Source organism: Atractosteus spatula, chromosome 4 (genome assembly GCF_055471065.1).
Source record: "Atractosteus spatula isolate fAtrSpa1 chromosome 4, fAtrSpa1.hap1, whole genome shotgun sequence".
In the NCBI taxonomy this organism is placed as follows: Eukaryota; Metazoa; Chordata; class Actinopteri; order Semionotiformes; family Lepisosteidae; genus Atractosteus; species Atractosteus spatula.
The window spans coordinates 4,439,739-4,463,204 of record NC_142709.1 but is presented as its reverse complement, the minus strand read 5'-3'; the positions used below and the strand labels follow the sequence as shown (position 1 = coordinate 4,463,204).

At 38.4% G+C, this 23,466-nt stretch overlaps 1 protein-coding gene across 9 annotated transcripts in view; it reads left to right on the top strand.

The window, feature by feature from the left end:
• dmd (dystrophin) overlaps nucleotides 1-23,466 on the top strand; it is a 721,300-nt gene that overhangs the window by 447,907 nt on the left and 249,927 nt on the right. For all 9 annotated transcript variants that reach the window (XM_088914984.1, XM_088914986.1, XM_088914981.1 and 6 more), the window contains 3 exons: nucleotides 13,021-13,196; nucleotides 21,272-21,419; nucleotides 22,686-22,835. In XM_088914984.1, coding sequence (XP_088771110.1) covers nucleotides 13,021-13,196; nucleotides 21,272-21,419; nucleotides 22,686-22,835 — 474 coding nt within the window. The remainder of the gene's footprint in view (nucleotides 1-13,020; nucleotides 13,197-21,271; nucleotides 21,420-22,685; nucleotides 22,836-23,466) is intronic.

The following is a 23,466-nucleotide window of genomic DNA, read 5'->3' as shown; positions in this document are numbered from 1 at the left end:
GATATTTTTGAAAGCCAGGCCTGAGTGCAGAAATACATATGTAAAGAAGCAAGCAGATCATTTACAGGCACCAATTAGTATTGATGATTAAGCGACCTAGTTGGAGGGAAACAAAATAGAGGACACAGGGGTCCCATAGGACGAGGACTGAGAGCTTCTGGTGTACATGCTACAGACTGTAGCTTGAACACAGTCCAAAAGCAACAAGCAACCAAAAAGTATTTTTCAGACCTGTGTACACAATAATGCAACCAAAACTCCAGTTATCTAAATGCCCAGATGAGGCAGCAAAATGGAGCTCCTGTCCTGTGAGACTTTGTTTGCAGTTCCAGGTATCACACTGCTCTGCAGCTCGCCGCAGATAAGAGTGAAGGATGATGCCCTAGATTTTAATGGAAATTTCAAACTGTATGCAGCAGTAGGGTGCAGTCTTTGGCACAGAATGATGACACAACTCTCAGGCTTGAGAGGTCATCGGGAAAGATAAAGAAAAAGTGTTTCTCCCTCCTCATCCTTCTCTCTCCCCTTCTGTTTCTCTCAGCTTCCTTCCCTCTGCTTCCTTCCTGTCTCACGCCTGTGCTTTCCATTCTCTCCCCCTCCTTCGCCATTCCACTGTGTCGTGTTCGTTCTAAATGGATGTTATTTCAATGAGGAGGAAAAATGAGAGAAATCAGGATTTCTCAAAGAGTGATCATTTGTTTAAACAGTTGATCAATTAAACAATGAAGGGAGCAGCAGCACCTGAGGACTGAAGGATATTCAGATTTTTATTCCAAAGGATCTTATTTTTAAATAGAAAGTGGCACAACCAAAAATCCGAAAACCAGAGTGGAACAATCTGTTTTTCTGAAATATTCCTGCTCATGTTTTCTTTGCTGCACAGATCTATAGTTTTTTGTACTGATATGGAGCTTCTGCAGCATGTAGCTTATGTATAGAAATAATAACAAAATAGATTAATAATAATGAACTAGATTAAAAATTGATCAAATAATTTTTAGGTTAAGAATAATAATGAACTAAATCTAGATTGTGATATTTTATGTTGCAACATACTGTACATTTTCTATACACAATTGTTTTTTTCAGAAGTATGAAAACAACATCTTGTGACATCTCAGTTCATACATCTTGCCCTGGTGCGTACTGTATGTACTGTATGACATGAATCACAGGGGGCTGAACAGAAAAACTCTCCCATTTCTATGAGCTGTGTGTGATGCATGTTTCCAGATATCCACATCTTGGGTTTTTTCTCCCTAAACATTTTGAAACCTGCCTTTCTTTATTGTTTCTGCACTGTTTCAGATGGTTACTGTCTGTAGAACATCTTCACCTCTGTTGTCGAAAATAATATAAATACGGTAGGACACCAGGGCGTTTTGGACTGTGACTGACAAATGTAGCACATATAGATTCAGCCCTGCTGAATGGTGCTAAATTGTGTAGCAGGTTTATGGACATCATACAGTATTTTGTGCTCCCAGTGGCCTAGGTCTGACCTACAGCTCTTGTTTCTTGGCAAATTATTGCCGTTAAAAATTAAAATTGATATTTTATTTTTTATGGATAAATTTAGAAATATGAAGTGTAGGTCATGCAAATGCAATATATGGAATCATGGATGAGCCTGAATGCTACATTAGTAGTTTAGCCTAGCATGGTGTTCCATCAGGGAAAAGGCTGAATTGACAGAATTTCAATAAATTCTTCTTAAGGAATTCTAAAGAAAGAGAATGCTACTGTAGTTCTGTGTGCTTGCTTGGGTGGAGATAAAAGTGAAAACACCTTTGAATAGTATGTCTTCTCTGGCCTGTACATTTAGATAAAGTAGCTTTCAGCTCTAGTGGTCTAGTGTCATTAGTATATATTTATTCAGTCTCAACTACACATATTACAAAGCGGTGATTTAGAACACTGCTCTGACTACGGTGTGACTTCAGATGGTGAGAGCTGGATTGTGTAATTGAAGTTTTATTTCTGCTGAAATTTGCTAGTTAATTCGGGCAGTGGAGCCTTTTAGAGGGCAGGGACTTAAACCTGTTTAAAGATTGGAATAGTGTACTATATTGCCTTTACAACCAGATCATTTGCTTACTTCATGGCATTTTGTTGCTTTACAGCTTGACATCATGACACTTGGAAATTGCAGTTAATTAATTTTGTTATACACAACTTACTCCACAAGCAACAAGCAAAAAGATGATAAATAGATAATATGAAAAATAAAAGTGATACATTCATACTGTAAGTGGTAAACCTGTGCTGTGGAAAACCTGAATTAATTTGTTTGTTTTTGTTCTGAGTGGTTCTCTTGATTTTAGAATTAAAACACTCATCTCTGTAAATTTCAAGCAAAGACCATGAAAACTAAGACAAAAGCCATTGAAAAGTACAGATTAGGAGAAGGAGATAAAATTTACTGAAGTCTCTAAATATCCCTGTGAGCTGCTCTACTCAATCATCAAGGAATGGAAGGTGTATTACAGCACCCCGAAACCGCTAGATCAGGCAGTTCCTACAAATTGAGCAACTGGACAAGAAGGAAACTGGTGAAGGCTGCCACTGTGAGGCCAACAACTACTTTGAAAGAGCTATGAAGTTCAATGGAGCTGAAATGGGAGAAAAGCAGTCCACCACACCATATCCCGGTATCATACTATGTGGATGCTTCTCCTCTTCAGGGACTGGAAAGCATGTTAGGATTGATGGGAAATTAGACAGAGCAAATCTGTATCAGCCTGCTAAAGACCTACAGCTGAGGTGAAAATTAACCTTTCAGCAGGACACTGATCTAAAGCACAGTGATAACGTTACACAGGAGAGGTTTAAGAAAAAGAATGTGAACGTCTTTGAGAGGCCCAGTAAAAGTCCTGACTTGAATTCCATCTAGAAGCTGTGGAAAGGCTTAAAAACTGCTGTATATAAGCAGTTCCCCAAGCTTCTTAAGAGATCTTGAGCAAACCTGCCGAAAAGAATGGGCAAAAATCGTATCGCGCTTTAGCACAAAGATGGTAGAGACTTATGGCTGTGTTCACCAAATATCGAGTTCACCAGTCTGAGGACTCCACATATTTTCTTTCTTTTTAGTTTTTGCTGGCATTTACTGTCACTTAACTTAGATGGAATTGAATAACATTAAGTTTAAACAAATGTGTATGCATCATTTTGTAATTTCACAAAATGGGTTACTGTAGGAAGAGTCTGAATGTTTTTCAAGGGAAGATAGACCTACAGTATATGCAGTATACTGTATATAAAGACTCTGTAAAGATTCATACGGCTGGGTATGAAGATACTAAATTGTGTGTGTTTAGGAAAGAAATCTGGGGGCCGAGAATTATGGCATTTTGTCACTGCTTTATTGACAAAGGCGGTCAGGTGGGAACAGTTAAATTCAGACATGATTTTGTCTGCATTTATTTTTATATGCTTTATTTGGCATTGAAGTTGAATATATCTGTAAGAACATATTGCTTAAAACATTACTACTGTATATCACAAAGTGACTATCCAAAAGCAAAAATACAGACCTAAGAAAGGTTATCGATCTTTTATGATCTTTAAATCCAGCCATCCACTTTCTAACCAGTTCTGTCTATTCAGGGTCACAGGAAAGCTGGACCCTCTCCAGTTAGGAGTAGGCACAAGGCAGGGTTGCATCCAGGACAGGGGTTCAGACAGAAAGACACTAACGCAGACATGCACTTCTCTCACACCAGGGCCAGTTTTCCCAGAAGCCAAGTAACCTACCAGTATGTTTTTGGACTGCTGGAAGAAACCAGAGTACCTAGAGGAAAGCCACACGAACACGGGGAGAACATACAAACTCCACACAGACAGCACCCCAGGTCCATAACAGAACCCAGGGCCCCAGCACTGCGAGGCAGCAATGTTAACCACTGCGCCATGTCTACGGGCTCCTCAGACTGTGGTCTATTGCTCACGTAAATTAAGTCACTTTTGGTCTATCAGTACTACTGGGTTTAAAGTTAACACTTTAAAACCAACATTCAGCATTTCTTATGTAAGTGTCTACTGTATGTCACTAACACACCAACTTTTCACAAAGTTTGTGTCTTCCACTTCATGGTTTCCGAGGTCACAATAATGGATTCCACCATGCAGCTGGAATATGGCTTGTTTTTTTCATAGAGTGACTTGACAACTTATGCACATTATGCCAACAGTCATGTAAGTTTTAAAAGTTTGTTTCTTTTTAAACAGCACACCAATTAAAAATCATAACACTAAAATCGAAAAGCCACAGTGTAGAAATGAAGAAATTGGAATCTTTTTTTTCTCTCTGCTGGGTACTGAACAGACCCTGCTTAACTTCTGGTGGAGTTAGACATTTATGCTAAATAAATAACCCATTTTGCATTTGTGTGGTGGGAGGGTAGTTTATTTTCAGCTGCCCAAGCTGTCAGCTTGGCATGATATCTGAAGGAAAATGACTTAGAGCCAAAATAGTTTACCATCAATTGCAGCTTTCATAGCTTTGTGCCATTTTCTTCTGTTGAGCCAAGTTTCCAAGTGCATGGTCCCAGCCTCAGTTAAAACAGTGATGCTGTCACACAGGCGGTTGCCCATAAAACACTGTTACTGGCCTACATGACTACATAAAAAAACAAGTTTCATCATGGAGACTTCCAGTGAAAATATTGTAGCGCCCTCGCCCGGTGGTGAGGAGGAAATGCACCTAGGCACTCAGGGTACCGCAAAGCAGGCTGGGAGTTGTAGGCGGGGGGAGGCTGAGGGTCCACACGATAAACAGCAACTGACCCTGCTCGTGTAAATAGATTTATTTTAGTTTAAGTGTCCTGTGTAGCTTAGTAAGTGTGTCGTTTTCTGTTAACGAGTTACCACCCGAAACCTGTGTACGTGTTCTGTCGGCCCCCTTATGTGTGTGTAAATCCTGTGGTTGGTGTTGTTGTAAAAGGAGACTTAACGCAGTTGCTTGTTTTCCTGTCTCGTCCCCACTTGTCCTTTGTCCTGCGTAAACTTGAAAGCGCTACAATATACAGAGTTACAGGGAAGAGCCGGGGCAGATTCAACCCATACTGCCATTGCGTCAGGAGCAAGTTTCCGACGGCCCTGCCTTAGAGAGACTCTTTCAAACATATGTGGTGTTAAAAGTAGGTTGGCACTGAAACATTCTGCCAGAACAAAACACCTGTCCCATTCTGCTGCTGCACCTGCTCCCTCCTTGAAGTGACTGATGAATAATGTACGGCGCATACTCCACTCTGGGGACAAAGTCACCTTTTTGCTGTTTGAACTGGCTTCTGTAAATGAAGTCTTGCCTCCTCTGCGTAATCCCAAAGCCCCATCCCTGGAGGGGAGTGGGGGGGAGTCTTTAGATGAAGCAATGGGCTGAGCAAAAGTTTGACAATGTCCAGCCCAGGTACAAGGCAGACCTTTCTCCCGATTTACATCCAGAATGTCTATAAAGCTTGGTTTTAGGTTATGTATAGATCTAGTTTCTTTGTCACCTCTCCCCATGTTTTTGTGAGACCCCTTTTGAAAGATGCTAGTAAATAATTTTTAGACACTGAAAAGCATCAGTGGTGTGCTAGCGTTTTGGTACGACAGGTTGTAACGACGTGGCAAGGTGAAAAATAGCCACGTTTGACAGAGCTCACAAGCAGGTCTCAGGAAGCAGTAAGGCAGAAAGTACTGCAACTAACAAGTGCCTTAAAAATCAAACATACTGTAGAAAAGCAAAATAAACCCAACACTCAGGGCTGAAAAGCGGTAGTGACTGGAAACAGGGGGAGCGCTGAAACTAGCAAGCAAATGAGGAGATGATAACATGTGATAGCAAATGCACAGCAGCTCAGCTAATGACAGAGCCCTGAGTGAAGGGCGAGGGAAGTATCTAAGGAAAATTGAAGTAATAATGAAATAATAATACTTTAATTAGTTGCCCGCTGTGAAAATCTGCCTGAGCATGTTCAAACAGCACCTGGAGAAGTGCTGTCCTGCGTGTGTATGTGGGACCGATCACCGGTGTCCACTCGGGCATGACACAGGTATATTAAAAGACATCTTACACTTGTTTAACATTTGCCACTTGCAAAACAAAATTTGTTTTAACTTAATAGTACAGCCTTCCATTGTTTTTTTTTCCAGTGACAAAGTACAAATTATCAGTTATGCTTTGAAATTAAAGTGTCAGATGAATAATACAACTTCCTGTCAATAACCAGCTCACTAAGTTTTGGTGGAGAGGGAGACCTGTGTATTAGAGTTTGGTTTTGATCAGAAGAGCCATTAATTTGCCCAGATTATGGCAGGATTGTTCTTGGGTCTAATTATAATAGAGATTGTAACATTGTGGGAGTGGGAGGAGCCGTGGCGAACACCGGTAAAAAGTCAACGCCCCTAACTGAGGGACAGAAACACCTGTGTGAGGTTAGCAAGAACCGAAAATAACACAACACAAAACAAAACAAAAAGCAAAAAGAAACATGCCATCGCGACATCTAGGCTGGACTTACCCTACTGTACGTAAAGGGGTCCAGCCTGGGAAAAAAACTGCTTAGCACAGCGGTGACCAGGCTTCACTGACTCAATTTAATGGGGTCCGTTTTGGGAAACCAGGGAGTGCAAGGCCAAAACAAAATAATACCTTCATGTGTGGAAATGGTCAGCCTGCCCCGGAAGAGACACGGGATGGAATAGGCAAAAAGAAAAAGAAAATAAAAAGAAGAAAAATGATGGCCTTACGCTGGTACAATCCCTTCCAGGACCGCCGGTGAAATGATCCTCCCCTTCCGGGGTTGCCCTGCCCATTCCTTCCAGGGGTGGTCAGTGTGCTTTTAAAGAGCCCTCACAGCTGTGGTTCATCCTCAAGCAACTAGAACACCTGTGACTATATTCAAGTTATTTATGAGTCTGATTTTACTGGAGACTTCTCTGGCCGTTATAACGTGCCCTGTGGACTGCTGTCCTGTTGTGCCTTACACTTTCAAGATGTGCTTCAGGTGGTTTAAGCTTAAAAGGACTAAGCATTATTCTGATCATGGATGGATGTGTACTGTGATATTTCTGAAGTTACATTTGTCAAATAAATAAAAGATTCACCACCGTTGATTTGTTTTTTTCTGCATGTTGTAAATGTAATATAAAGTACAGTGTCAAAATATAAACACTTAGCAAAAATGAGTCAGCAAAAGCAATAAGCTTGCTTTGCATCTGACATTGTGAACTTTACTTCTCATTTTTAACCATAGATGTTCTGCTTTTAGAAATTGGTTGAAACATTGATCAGAGATCAATGAAGTGATCAGTGAAGTGAATTCTTCAAAGGAATGTAAAAAATGTATTTAAAAAATTCAAGAAATTACTTTTTCAAATGTTGTTCAGTTTTACATACTGTAATTATATATAATTCAGCATATTTGGTAGGTTAAAATGAAACTAGATTAAGGTTTAAACTTCCTGTTTATCACAGGCTACTGAATGGGAATATAAACATACTGTATGAGTAGTGTTTTGTACTTACAGTAGCTACAACTTTTGGGGTAGGCGTCAGTTAGAAAAATAAATAGTACAGTATAAAGATTTCCCATTGGAAAAAGTCTGCACCCATCTATCTTAAAACTTTTAAGATTTGCTTGAATCTTATATCACAATATCTTAGGTAAACTATGAGGAGTACAACCATTAACCTGATTAAAGTCAAAGGTTTACAGATTTCCTAACCCTAACTTGAACCCTGTCTCTAGGGTTTTTCTAACCCTAGATACTGTGCTGAAACACAGTTTGAAATACCAATCCAAGATATAAGTGAAAGCAATAGAAATCCATCGTAAGCACTTGAAATATAGCATTGGTCCTTCAAAAGACAATCACACAAATTGTTTTAAATCAAATTATCAAAAACTCTGGTTCAAATATGTTTCAGAATTATCCTTAGTACAGCATATTTGGTAGGTTAAAACTGAAGTTAGTTAGGGTTAAACTTCCCCTTAAACTTAAACTAATGATAATGTTACATCTGCATTTTAAATGGTAAGATAAAAATAGTATGAGTGGTGTTTTACACTTAACAATTAATTTTGGGTTAGGCGTCACTTTGGGGGAATAAATGATATATTATCTTCCCCTAGGCAAAAGGTTACATCCCACTACTATAAAACATTTAAGATGTGCTTCAGTCTTATATCAAACTGTCTTAGTCATACCATGAGAAATGTAACCATTACCCCAAATAAAGTAACTGATTTACAGTTTTTCTAACCCTAACCCCATGCAGACACCTTTTCTAAACTTTGAATCTGTGGTCATTAACTCTGGTTGAAATACTAATCTAAGATATCAGCAAAAGTGTTAGAGCCATGTCGTTGTTGTGACTACGAGCTCTGGCAGGACATCCATTCCACCTGTGTGCAGTTAACCTCTACACCTGTCTCATGAGAGACAGGGTATTTAAGACCAGGCTCCTGTCAACTCCTTGCTCAGTCTTAGAGTTTGTGTTCAGTCTTTCACCCTCTTGTCTCGGCATGTTTGTCTTTATATGCAATCGACTTTTGACCCGTCCCACTTGGGGTGTGGTCCCAACTTGCACCCCTGTCTTCTCAGATGTGCTTCCCTTGCCAGCATTGGGCAGTGTTCTGGTAGCAGATGTTTTCATGTGTACTGATCAATTCATAACTTACTCGTCTACTGCTCAGCATGATCCCTCTAGCTGAATGATAACTAATGGAATGCAACTTGCTCCGGGCCTAGACAAATCATTTTGGAGGCTGTTCTTGCTAAACTACTTATTTTGTGAAAGAAGGGAAAGCAACGACATTAAATCAGGCAGAAAACATGCAATAGGGTAGCAAAAAAACAGTAAAGGTACTTCTTTAAACATTTTTTTTATCTCAGCAATTGACCTGTTTTTAAGATGTGTATAGCTGAAGTCAATAAGGGTTTTGCACTGAGGTTAACACCACCTGATTAAACAGTGTTTAATCAAATTTGAACTAGTTAAAATGTGGAAATGCCTAATGCTAATGTGCATAACCATGTGCATAACTAGTCTTTAAAGTTTTTAGAGCAATGCTTAATAGAAGCCACACTGGAGAATCACAAGTACAAAAGATAAGAGATCTGCAGAGCAAAAAAAAATATCTGGGCTATTGAAAGAATACTGATGTATGATTATGCTAATGATGGAGTTTCATGTGATTTGGTAACGTCGCTTCTGTTTGTTCAGTATATCTGTACCAAATCTGCATTTTCAAGTTTTAGTCATAGTCTGAAGTTACACTGAGAATAATATGACAATTATACTGTTTGACACAGTCTGTCTGAATTCACTCGTCGCTGCTTGCAGTGTTTCCAAAGTGCAGCAGTGAACAAATATGCTACTAGTGCAAGATGTACATAGACCCTAACTTCCTAGAGCCCTTCTAGGGGATGAGGGTCTCTTTTTCAGAGAGAATACCACAATTTTCCCTACTGAGCACAGGTGTAGTTGCTTCCATTGTGAACATTCTGACAGTCCTGTCTTTTCAATGTAATTCTGTGTTATTGTTTCTACACAGATAAAAATAATATGGGATACAGAGTCCAAATATTACCCTTACAGTTGTGAAAGTTTTTTTTCAGATACTGTATGTCTGAAACTCAACATGTAAGAAAGCTGTGTTTAAAGTATCTCTCTCTATATATTCCACACAGACTTTGTAATTTGAATTGTATAAATTTGCCGTTAAGAGCATTTAATTAGTAAAAAATCCAAAACATTGTAATTCAGATTATTGGTTTCACATACAGCATGCTTTTTTAGCCATATCAATAAAACTAATTTCAAGTAAAACCTTGCATTATTCATACTTGAAAGTCATTATTTTATTCACATGCTGTCAGTGATAATAATGGTAAATTTTATTTTTAGTAATGATAAGAAAGGAGACAGGCAGAATATTTCATAGGATATTACAGGAGGCTTTTGTCTTCTTAATTATTATACTCAATGTTCTCATCTGACTCTTGAGCATAGTAATAACAGGAATTAGGAGAATTGGCTATTTTATTAATATTAACTCTCTAGCACTGACATATTATCCTATACCGAAATACATAAATGCCTGTTTTGAGAGCAAGACATTCAAGGCAAGTAAAATCCAGAGACATATGTTAATGTGAACAGCTAGTCTGCATCTCACTCTGTCAAAGATCTTATCTTCAGATCTGCAGAGATTTCACCAGTGTCAGGCTCTGGTTCGTGAAAGAGAACTGCACATTGTTGGTTGTGATGTCCATGTTGTTGACAGAAATACAGCAGTACAATTGCTATGGGCTTCATCACCAAAACACACAGCAGCTGCTGTTTATAAATTTTCTTTTAATGGACAGTATAACTCCCCTTGGTTATCCAAGACTGGTAGACAGGATCCTCAGAGAAACAATTGACACTGTTGTGCCAAACAAAGGGCATCGGCTGAGAGTTGAAAGTCGCCTTTATTTCATATGCATATGGGAGTCTTGCTCTTGTACGCATGACTCAAAAGATAACACTTAGAGTGCTCCTTTACCCAGTGAAACAAACGATACAAGATGCACTCCCACATGAATCTCTCCTTGCATTGTGGCTATATACTGTATGGTCATTCTAGAAAGCTGACCAGTACATATATTTTCTTTACTGCTGGCTTGCGTGACAAGCAGCCCCTTCTGTTGAATAGACCATTAGTTCCAGGAGAGGTCATTATCCCTGAGAGCTATGCCAGCTATGCATAAAGATACAATGTGGCTTTATTATCTTTTGAGACAAGACATCCTGAGACAGAATTAGTAAAATACAGGTACAGAAATACATACCCAACAAAATATACTACAAACCTTTAGTAAAAACTTTTAGTTAATTCCCTCAACACTGATCACATAGTAAGGGATTGTGACTCTGACATTTCTGTAAAATCACTGGACAGTTTTGGGAGATAATAAGTTATGTCAAAGTGTATGAAGAAGAAATACACTTTAAATACACTTTAAAAAAACAATCCCAAAACATAATATTCCAAATAATTGTAACAAAAGAAAAAAAGGCTGAAGTAAATATTGGTACTATATGTTTTGTCTTTTAAATGGAATGTATACGGCAGGGGGTCCAATAATGGATTACCTGTTCTTACTTTTTGACATAAATCTGAAGGCCAAACGTTTGTTAAAGAAGAGCTCATAATACACAGATTCACCACTACAGCAAACAAGAGGCATGTTCCCTTTAGCTTTAGATATGACTTCGTATCTACAGTAGGTATGTACTGTATATTTAAAATAACCTTGTGTGCAGCAGTGATATAGTGAGATTTATCAAACAGCATTTTTTTCAATTAGTCTATCCAATTTTCAATTAGTTCTGTTAATTATTATGGAAAAGACCTTATTGCATTCTTTTTGATAATGCGTAATGACATTTTCTATAAATAAAATAGCATGCTGCCACAGGCTGGCAAAAGACCTAAGAATGCTTTGACAGCTTTGTGCTGAAGCTGCCAGTACACAGTCCCTTACCTGGATTAAAAGGGTTTAACTCTAGGGAAATTAATTAATTTCTGGCTTGTTTTCTCTGGGAGCTACAACTCTGATCCTTGCCAGTGATATGATGTGCATAGGCCTGAAGTAATGGAGGATTAGTGGAATTTACAGAGAATGTCTCCTCAACTAATTTTGGGTATAGGCCAAGCCTAGAGTGCACTGTAGAACCTCATCTGCATTAAGGCACATGTGTTAACCTATCACATTCAATAAGTGCTCAAAGGCAGAAGAGATATGAAAATGCCTAATAATTGAGAAAAATGAAATGGTAGGTGCAGCAGATCAAATAGGAATACATTTGTAGAAGATGTTAAACACATGGACTGTCTATATCTATATATAGGAATTAGCGAAAAGATCATTCCTAATGCAAGAAATTGTAAAGGGTTAATAAAGTGATGATGTTATGTTATCCTTTTTTAGCAACAGTCTATCAAGGTGTTTCAATGCAGTGTTTATATATTTAACTTACTGTATGTGAAACATATTCACATTAAACAATGAGTGCATACTCTAAGTATTATTTTGTATGTACAGTATAGCTGCACTGCAGCAGATATGCTTTTGCAGTTTCCATTTGGCTTGAAAAGTGATCCATTATCACTCAGAAAGCTTGCCCCATGTTGTTCAGCATGTAGTTGAGATCTGTGTCACTTTGAAGGCAGGGCCCTGTGCTGGTGCATTTAGCCAGGCTACCACTATCATTACTGCACAGCCTCCTGATAGCTCCTAAACTGCTGTCTGAGTAGTCATGTGGAAAATGGGTGCTGACCCTGTTAGTTTTGCCTTTCAATCTTGGCTACATTTTAAATATAGGAGAGGATGCAGTTGGACATTGAGAGAGTTTCCATGGCTTTACAATGTGTGGCCAACTAGTTTACTTAAAAATATGAACCTTTTGATTTGTCTGATCGGTATAGCGTGTTACAGAGGGATTTCTGTGTGTTATGTTAATGCTATTTTGTCTGTACCTGTCCTGAACCCTGGGTGCTTTCTCTGGACAGCAACTTCTGCTGCTTCACAGTAGTGCAGCACCCAGCTGAGTGATGCACGGCTGGCATTATACAATCCCACTAAACAGCAGGTCAGGTGGAGAAGTGAAAATCGGCTTCTCCAAATAAATTAAGGTTGAGCTATGCAACCCCAAAGTGGAATTCAGTCAGTACACTACTGTATGTAACACTTGCAGCTAGTGCCAAGGGATCTTTAATGACCAAGCAATCAGGACCTCACTTTAACTCATTATTCAAAAGGCTATATTTCCTACAACACGGTGGCCCTGGTCATTATGCTGGGGCATTAAAGTAGAAAGTCTCCAGGGGGTGCTCCAATAGGTGTCAGTCCCCGAATCTAGATCTGGTGTAGTCCAAGAGCAGTATAATACACGACACAGGTTACAAAATCTCATTACCCATAACACTTCCTTTCATTAGCCATCCGCACTGTGACTTATGGTACTTGTACACCACTGTCCTGCAGGAGCTCCAGAATGGCATCAGGCACCAGCAGGCTCTGGTCTCATCACTGAATGCCACCGGGGAGGAGATCGCCCAGCAGTCGACATCGGAAGACGCCATCCTTTTCAAGGAGAGACTGACGGGAGTCAACGTGCGCTGGGAGGAGGTCTGCCGGCAGGTGGCCGAGAGGAGGAGGAGGTAGGAGTTACAGGAAAAAATTCCCACGTTCTCTTTGACAGGATTTACAGGATGGCCCATCGTGAGTTATCCTCATAACAGTAGGCATTCCCTGTATTTTTCCTGACCTGAAAGACAAAGGCAATTAAATGTTTAATTTAATTAAAAAATAAATAAACATGGTCACTGTTATAAACCATAAACGAATGTGCATGTGTATGTAATTTTGACACTGCACAGCAATTCAAAAGATCCTGTAGTTGCAGATATAATGGCTGGAAAAGCATTTAAATGTACACATGCCAATTGTTGCAGTATATTCATAACAATATCTGAATCGGACCATTATGGTTTTAATTGAAAGCAGTTTTACAGCTACTTGCCTTAACTATCTAGTTTTTGGAGTACACCTCTTACTTTTTCCATCAGATATCACTGTGCAAACTGGTGAAACTTTATGTTATTACCTCCTAGAGGGAATTCCACAACACCTTACAATCTTCCTGGGAAAAGGAATAACGGTTCCTCAAACTTGCTTGTTAAACACTTGTGTAGTAAATACTGTAATTAAGCAATATCCACTGTATGGTGTGTACAATACAGTGTACCTAATCACATCTTGTAAGTGCAGTAGAGAGCTGAAGGTTATTTTTTCACAGACCTGTTTTTATTAGGCATTTTGACATCTCCTCCTCCCATGACGTTTTCTCAGTGCAAATGAATAAAATGACACATTGAGATTGTTTGGGCCAAAGACAGCTCCCTCCAAAAGGCACAGCGTGTAGATGAGGTATCAGGCAGACTGTCAAGAGATGTTTTCAGAAGCTTCATGTTTAATTTTCAGCTTGTCTGCTGTCAGATGTCATTGCCAGTGGCTTAGTAAGAGAAATTGTATAGATTTGAAAAGGAAAAGGTTTAAAGAGCTCTTCATGTAGAAATGAAACCATGTTCATTTTGGAGAATAGAGTCATGTTCAGGAACCTTCATCCAGCAGTAGAATCTGAGCTTTCAGAAAGGCAGGCTTACTGAGGCAATAGTGCTGGCATCCTCCCGCCTGCCTTATTGTGTCATCCAACATAATTAAAGATCTCACTTAAGTGCATCCGTTAATGTTAAATAATATAATATTTAGCTGTTTCTAAAATAGGATTTTCAGCCAGAAAAAGATGTCCTTTTAAAGCATTTACTTTACACGTAAAAGCTGATAGAAGTAATCTTAAGCACACAGTGCTGAAGTACTGCAATACACTTACCCTTGCTATTAGACCAGATATTGACAATTTTATTTTTATGGTGCAATTATAGTACCTGATCATAGTAATGTAATGACACGCTTTAGATTTAGCATTGCTTGTTAAATGTCAGAAGCTAACCAAATCCGGGTGTTGCCAGCCCTGGGATGGGAGGCTCCCAGAAAAAACAAGGTTGCTGCTCTAACTGGTGTTGGTGTGCCAGTCGGTGGCACTATTGCATCTTGTCCAGACTTTCCGAAACCAAAATCCCAATATGGACCTAGGATTCCTACACACCTGCTCGTATTAAGCTCTAAGCTCTGACTTAATATGATTAATTTGAACTATTTGATTGTTTTCTACTCTTAAACATGTTGGAAGTTGCCTTTTAACTATTGCTTATTATAAGTGGCCTAAAACTCATTACTGTTTCGGTAGAAAAAAGAAACACAGAAATCTGCCTACCAAGAAACCTTTGAGTTAAATTGAGGCTTCAATTCAGTAATTAAGCTAAGACCGTGGTGGCCAGGATCACGTGGGGCTGTACATTTGAGATGGTGAGGGAAGCCCCCAATATCTGCTTTGATTGGAGTGTCCAGAAAAGTGCTATATAAGTGTAAGGATTTTTATTATTAACATGATCAGGATCAAACGTGGGTCTAAAATCTATTTTTCAAAGGCTTATCACAACTACTGCAAAATATCATAGTCAAACAGGTCAATCAGATTTGTGTAAATAGTAATTAAGGGCTGCACTGCCGTATGTATTGCCATTTTAACGTTTTTAATTTTTTTTTCACTTTTCATTACTGCTGTAAAGCTATTTTTATCTGCTTTTTAGACCCTAGTAATGCTTGTAATCCGATCACAAAATCAAGCTACTGCACAATTCTAAACACAATTAAAGTCCACAGAAACAAGATTTTGTTCCCTAGTGATTACCTCAATCCCAAACATTGTTCAATTTGATTTATTTTATGTTATCTTAGTGTACTCCTATTTTAAAAAATAAAAATAAGAAATGTAATTGATGTGCTTAAATCTGATTTGTGAGCTGTCATATCTTGTGTTTCAAAGTGGAATTTTATATTTTGATGAGGAAGGAAGGCCACAGATTTGATTTTGTATGTATTGGTCTGTCATGGGCATCATTAATGTCATAATGATGAATGAAGACTGGGACCTGATGTCTGAATTAAAATATCAAATATCAACCTACTGAGTACATCAGAAAGATAAAATGAGAATACATTGGTAATGGGTAACCTTTAGATTATTGACAGCTGTTGAGGTTAATCATATTTCTTTAAACATGTTTTTTTTTAATAGACAACAAAATGAAACATATGCTGTTTGGATAAATTCAAAGCAAGTATTGCTTATAGAGACTTTATGAAAACGTTTTTTGAGTAAAAAGATGTTGTCTGTTGCATGGATTTAAGCTATCCATGATTTAAGTAATTCTGAACCATTACCCTTAAGGTCAGTTTTGAAGGCATGCAACACCAAGAGTTCCCTTAAAAGAACTTTGTGTGTGACCCCATGTGAGTGTGGGTATCCAGTCACAAATATATTCTATATTTTATATTGTTTGTAATCTATATATTCTGTAAACATGCAATATGAATATCAAGAAGGTATCTCCTTTTTAGGTATTGTAGATATTGACCTACTGGAGTGAAGCTGTGATACAATTACTACCTCAAGCAAACAGCATTTTTTTAGGGCCCAAAACCGTGTTGTGTACATTATAGTGCCTCCATGTTTGGTGTGAAATATTGCCATTAATAATAATGAAACACTGAAGAATTACCTCTATAAATAATATTTTCTACACATATAGTATCATTGCTGGTGTCTTTGGCATGACTGCTTACCACAATTCTTCATTTCTGATTAATAATCAAGAAAAAGGATTTAATTTTTTTTTGCTTAACATTTTGAAATAAAATACTTATATAAAAATACCACTCAAGGGTATTCAAAATGGTTTAAAATGGCGATTGAGCATGTGTCTAATGCACTTTGTTTAGAAAAAATTCAAAATAATAAGGGACTTTTGCATTTTTATATCCATACAGTTTTCTAACCCATTTGTTACTGTATTATTATATTGTTATTATGTTATATTTTGTTATTGTTATAAGTATTATTATACTGCTATTATAATTGTTATTATGTTATTATTATGTTGTAAGAGTGAATGTTGTTTTCAATACACCTGCTGTTTCATTTACTTAAAATTTGTTATCTGCTTCTATGAAACAATAGTTCAGCACCTACACTTTTCAAGAAATCTCCAGAAGAAAGGAATAAGGGTACAAAGTGAATAACCTACAAAGGAATAGGCAGCTCCAGTCCTTAAGGGCTTGGTTTCTGCAAGATTGTGAGGCACCTTTCAAGCAAGACCTGATTAAGACCTGCAAAACACAACTGATTCGCCTACTTATCCAATGAAATCAGAAACTAATGTGACACCTGATGACTGGAGTTCCTCACCTCTGATCAAGAGAATACCTGCTAAATTAACAACTTTTGAAAAACATTTCCAATGTGTACAGTATTTAGTTTTCTTAATCCATGGTCGTTCTGGAATTTCTACATGCAAAATAGCATTTTCTGAAGTTTGCCTCAGAATGTATTTATTCCAAATTGTTTCAGAGTATAAGAATGTTTACACATGTTATGGCACCATGTGACTCATCTGCCTTGTTTGGAACCTAACAGCTAACTGTCCCAAGGCTCTCAACCAGCTACTGTATTTCTTGAAAGATGCCAGGGTATCGGCCTCAACGCCATGCTGGGAGAGAATGTTCCACCTTCCCTTAACACTTAAAGAGTTAAAGAGTAGAACGGTTTAGCTCTTTAAGCCTTTAAGTTTCTTGTTCATTAACAAATATTTAATTCACTTTCATTTAGTATTACTTAGATGTGTCACGATCGTAAACCCCTACTCTTTTTACGAACAATGAACTCCAGCCGTTCATTGTTCAGTACTCATTCCCTGCACCTGCCTCTGGTTCCTGCCCCCCCCGTCCTATAAATGCTGGGCGCTCACTCTCTTCCAGGCTCTGCATTGGTTCCCGTACCAGGTGAGTCAAGCTTTTAAGTCCCTGTTCCTGCCGGTTCCGACCCGGTTCCCATTTTTATTCTGTTCATCTTGGATGGACCGCCCGGTTTTGGATTTTCGCCTTCTCTTGGATTCCCCCTTGGACTTATTTCTGGATTGTTTGCCTCGGCCACACCTCCCCCGAACACCAGTGCACCATGGACACGCCCCCTGTTTTCATTCCCGACTCCCGCATGCTTTTTTCCCCGTGTTTTCCTCACTCATCCCCGGATTGTGTCGTCTGCATAGGGTCCGGAAAGAACGCTTTCGTTACAGTATCTTTTTGAATGGTTTTGTACTACTGTTATATGTTTATGAGAATTTACACTGTAAAATGATCTGGGGCTTTTATTGTTGTAGTATGTTGTTACTAATACACTGTGAAAGAGTTTTGCTGTTTGGGTACAGAATGTTAAAAATTTGCTTTCCCTTTCATGCATACTATTCAGTGGCTTTGAGGAGTAGTAGAAAAAATGTGAAACAAGCAGTAATTAAATTAAGGCTGCTTTGATAAACATTCAAGGAGAAAATGGTCTTATGATGGGTTTTTGTTGATTTTTATAAAATTATTTAAATAAATCTGTTCTGAACGGAAAATTCATTGAGATTACATTAGAAAATGCAAGGGAAAAAATACGATTCCCCGAAGAATTTAAAGTCAGTTTTTATGGAATTTCATAAATGACAACATGGTTTTGAAGACAAAAGAGGGCTAGAACAATGTTTTTGACATTAGTCGCAGCAGCTTCGTTTTACCAGAATCTTCACAGATACAGAAGCCTCTAAAATCTCAACCATTTAACATAAAAGATTTTATATTAATGTGAAGTAATGCACACTTAGCTCTAACTGTTGTAATAGCTCTGTGTGAAATTACCATTGGAGATGCTGGTTGTAGTTGGAATCTGAAGGACATGAAAGATGAGGGAAAGTGTCAGCTTTGCTCTGAGAGCTTATGAAGGACCCCACACATTCTCAAGGCTCGGTATTCAGAAGTAGAAACTGTCACAAAGCGTTTTTCAGGACCCTATGCAGACAGCAGAATCCAGATGGAGAGAGACAAACACGGGGAATAAAGACTGGGATCGGGGCTGGAAGAAGAACAGGGGGGGCGTGTCGACGGTGCGCTGGTGCCCAGGGGGGGCGTGGTCCAAGGCAAACAAGTCCGAAGGGAGTCCATAGGGTAATCCATTCATGACAGAGACATGACAGAAGATAAATGCCGGGCAGGATCTGTCGAAGTGTCGTGGAATTAGAGGGGGTAACGAGGCCAGGCACTCCAAGCCCCAGCCCCAGATGGTCAGGAAGCTGTTGAGAAGCCGATGCCGTCGAGCCACTCCTGGACTCGCTGGTAGGCAGGCTTCCGGGCGTCCATCTGCTAAAACTGAGCCTGGAATGGTGGGAGTGTCTGGCTTTTGTAGGGAAGGGCTAGAACAGGAGGCAGGTGCAAAAAATCACTACAAACAAGAAAGAGCCGGAGCGTCCTTAAGAGGAGGGGCTTACGATCGTGACAGAAACCTTTTTATCTTTTACAGTAGATTCTTTCAAGAATTGCTTCATGCTAAGATTAACCTGTCAGGGGCTGTACAGTGCTGGACGGAGAGGGTTAACAGCTCTGTGTCAAGAAAGCCTTTTATCTGAAAGTAAAGTTTCACAGCTCTGCGTTCTTGGGGCACTTTTGACCTATCATTCATAGGATTTTTTTCTAACCTGGCAAAGTTTCTGTGATGGAAAAACACAAAAACTACAATTTATTTTGCATCAGGACCTGTTTCCTTCAATGTGCTTAGGAGGGGCATGTTTTTCCATTGAATCCAGTGAATTCGCAAGAAATTGCAGTACTCTAAAACTGCTTGTTTTGTATTACATTTGATTGAGCACCAAGTATCCATCCATTTTCTATGCACTTCATTCAATAAAGGGTCACGGAGGCCTATCTTGGCAAGCAGTACTACTGTAAATATATTTTCATTTTTTTTGTAAAATACCGAGAATCACATTGTCTGTTAAAACCGGTTTGCTCTAGAGGATACATTTTTTGCACAATACTGCGTAAACATTTTGTCTCTGCTTCAAATGCCTTTATAGTCTTCATTAGTGAGATCCCAGAATATTTTTATGTCTTTTGGTGCACATTGAAGGTGGGAGTGTGATAAATGCAGTAGCTTTAATTATATGTACAAATTGGCAGTTTAACATTTTAACTATCTATAATTCATAATAATGCTATTTTAATATCTGTACAGTTAAATATTCCAAATACACGTAGTCTGTTAACTATATTATTGTACTGTTATTTCTGTATAATTGGTTTTAATTTATCCTGATTTGTTTGATTAAGGATAAATAAGATAAAGACTGTTTAGTGAACAAGAAGTGTACCTACCGTGCTGTATGGGGCTGAAATATGGGAAACATGCAGGAGACACTTAAAAGGACTTGACTCACTGGTGCTGTTTGCAGAAGATTTTACTATCAAGTGGAGTTTCTCTCCCTAGAAAGCAGCACAAGTAGTGAAGCTCCGATCATCCTCCATCAGATCACCTGGATAGACTTCTGTCCACCAAAGAATGTTCTCTCCTCCCATTTTTGCCAAGGCAGCAATGCCAGAGGGAGACAGAAAAGGCATTTCTGAGATATGGTAAAAGCAAACATCAATTTCAGCTCCTGGGAGTTTATGGGCCCTGACTGAACCAGATGGAGAGGGGTTATCTGGGAAGAAGCCCAGCATTTTGATACCCAAAGGTGTCAGAATGGGGAAGCAAAGCAAGAGTGTTGCAGTGATTGCCATGACCACAAAGTGCAGTGCCTGACCTGATATCACTAAAGACAACACCACTGCCTGACAGCGCCTGGATCCTGGATCGCCCTTACCATTCACTGTTAGCACGGTCATCTTTGACTGCGAAGGATAATCAATAAATAAATCATACCGTTGTCCACAGACGTGAACCAGAAGAAGCCGGTGTGAAATATCTGCTATTTTGTCTATGTTATTATTTAAATCTATGCAGAAGAAATAAAATGTAAACCATGTTTTTTTCTATATGAAATTGTTGCAGTATTTTAGTCTTGTACAGAGATGCAGATGTTTTACAAATCACTTGGTAACCAAGTGAATGGATTAAGAAAGATAATAAGTGAGAAATAAATAAGAAAGAAAAGTGAAACTCAGACCAGAAGACACAAGTGGAAATGTGAAAATGTATTTACTCCTGAGAACAGGAGGCAATTCTTTCCACAAAGGGATGAGGGAACATTGCTAGCTTCTTTCAAGAAACTACTGAATGAGGACAAAATTGGAGAGTCTAAATTAAAAACAAAAAGTAAAAATCAGTGACATGATTGAATATGCAGCCAAATGTGTCTATCTGAATATTGTCAAGTCACAAATAATAAAAACGAGGCACGGTCCTGGGGGAATATATGCTAGTCACTTGACGTCATTTACTGTCAATGTCTTTTTTCACTTTTTATGGTTAAAATATATTTATTCACAAAATAGTACTGTATGTTATGATGTTATGAAGGGAATAAGTAATGAAAAAATGAAAAAGGTTTCTGCATTAATGCTAACTCTCACTGCATTATTTATACATCATACTAAATCTAAAAGTACTGTAGGTGCTTGGTTTCATGTTTCAGGAAACAAATAGATTTTGCCAATGTGTACAGTGTGTCCTTCTATCAGATCAATGTGGAAAGAGCCATTTTCATTGTGTCTGAAATAGGTTGTGACCTTCTGTCTTTATCAGGTCAGAGGAAGAGAAACATATCATCTCAGAACTGCAAGAAGACCTGAATGAGTTTCTGTCCTGGCTTGACAAGGCGGAAAGTATTGTGTCCCTTGAGCTGGAGTCTGGAGACGAACATCAGCTGAAAGATTCTCTAGAGAAAATTAAGGTAAACAAACCATTTGCACAAGAAACAGAGAAACATAGGCATGCAAATAAGATCGGTGCAGTCAGGTTTTAATTGACAAAATACTGCAATGATTATGGGAGCTAGAATAAGAAGTACATTGCATTTAACATTTAATGACTCAATTTGTAATGGTTGTAACATTTTGAACACGTATTTCAGCTTGTAATATAATATTTATGTCCAATGTTAAGATGGCGCAGAGGAATAACAATGTTTAGGTGCAAATATCTTTATTGCCAATTAACTGAATATATTATCCTTACAGTTCCCAAAGACATACAGTATGTTCATAAAATTGATGGATGGAAATACACCAATCTTTGTGACTGCCTCTGTTATCTATAAAAGAATACAAACTTGTCTTCAAGTAAACAAGCTACATCATATTTGAATGAAATATGTACTCAATATATTTTTGAGCTAGAGTTTCTGCTGTACTGCAGAAATAAAAGGTGTTATTTCAGCAAGAAATCATTGGAATTGTATGTAATGTCTTCCAATGCGTCATTGACTTGTGCACAGCTACAGTATTTTAGGAAAACAGCCTGAGCTTTTCTTATTTTACTGGATTCCCCAGTAAATATATATATATATTTCTTCTGTGGTTGATGCTGCTTGATGGCTTTAACCAGGTTGATGGGCCTTCCACAGTGGCCAGTTTTTTCAGTAAAGCAGTCATGTAACGCAGAAGCAGTCCCCCAGGTTGCTTCTCCTGGGAGGATCATGGGAGCTTCCTAGCATTTGGTTGCACTGTGGGAGTCTAGTCATGGCTTAAGGAAGTATCCTCAATGCCTTGGCAGCTACTGTACGTTTTGTAAAGTTCTTGCCAGCAACACACCTAGTCTTTCACTGAGCCATGGCATTCCTGCCATTGTGATAAAAACCAGCATCCTGTCAGATTTTCATTCATGCAGACATCCCTTTTGCACATGAGAACTGACAAGCACATATTTCTCACCAAACGTGTTATCACATCTTTTATTTGTGTTTCACACTCAGGAGGTAGCAGAATACTCAAAAAGCGGATCTTATTCAAGCAATGTTTTAGCTTGCTAGTGTTATGTAATTTTGAAGAGTGAAATATAAGTGTTGAATCTGTTTTATATATGTGTATATACATATAACGTATAATATATTACATATATTTTATATATCTATACATGTACACCACTAATCTAGTTCCTTGTGATGATATACAAGAAAATAAAAAGCAAATACTAAATGTATGTCCCTTTTCCCCCACAGTTACGAGTGGAAGAGCTACCTTCAAGAAAGAAAATATTAAAAGAATTAAATGAAAGTGGAGGGCATCCACATGGAAGCACAGCACTTCCTTCTGAAGAGCAAAGGAGACTAGAGAGTGACCTGAAACTAGTCAACAGCCGCTGGACAAAGGTAATAATTTTATTACAATAAAGGTATTAGGATGTTAAAGTTGCATTTTGTTTCTAGAAATCATTTCAAATTTTTGCTTTGAATACATTTAAGGAAATTTACTATAAGTAAGATAAGATCACTTTATTAGCCCTATACAATTTCTTGCGTTAGGAATTTGTCTTTTCTCATACCCCAGCTTGCTCTCCATGAGACACACAGATGGGGAGAGAGAAGCTTGGTGTCAGAGCGCAGGGTCAGCCATTTATACAGCACCCCTGGAGCAGCTGGGGTGAAGGGCCTTGCTCAGGGGCCCAACAGAGTAGGATTACCACAAATTTGCATACTGTTGTATGGCTGTTCTCATTTTTCCTGCAGTAAAGTTGTCACATCACACCTAGTAGGTATTATCAAAAATAATATTCATAAAACAATCCTAAAGCTATTTAAACAGTTTAAAGGGCATGTGGATGCACATTTGATTGTATACTGTATTTTCTCACTGCTCACCATCTAGTACCTTGTGGTCATCTCTCACAGACGTTTATAATCTGATATTTAAGGGTGACCCATCTGTAATGCATTCAAGAATCAATCAACTATTGGCTCAATAACAAATCTATAAGAAACAGAGGGCTGTGAGCCTTTAGGA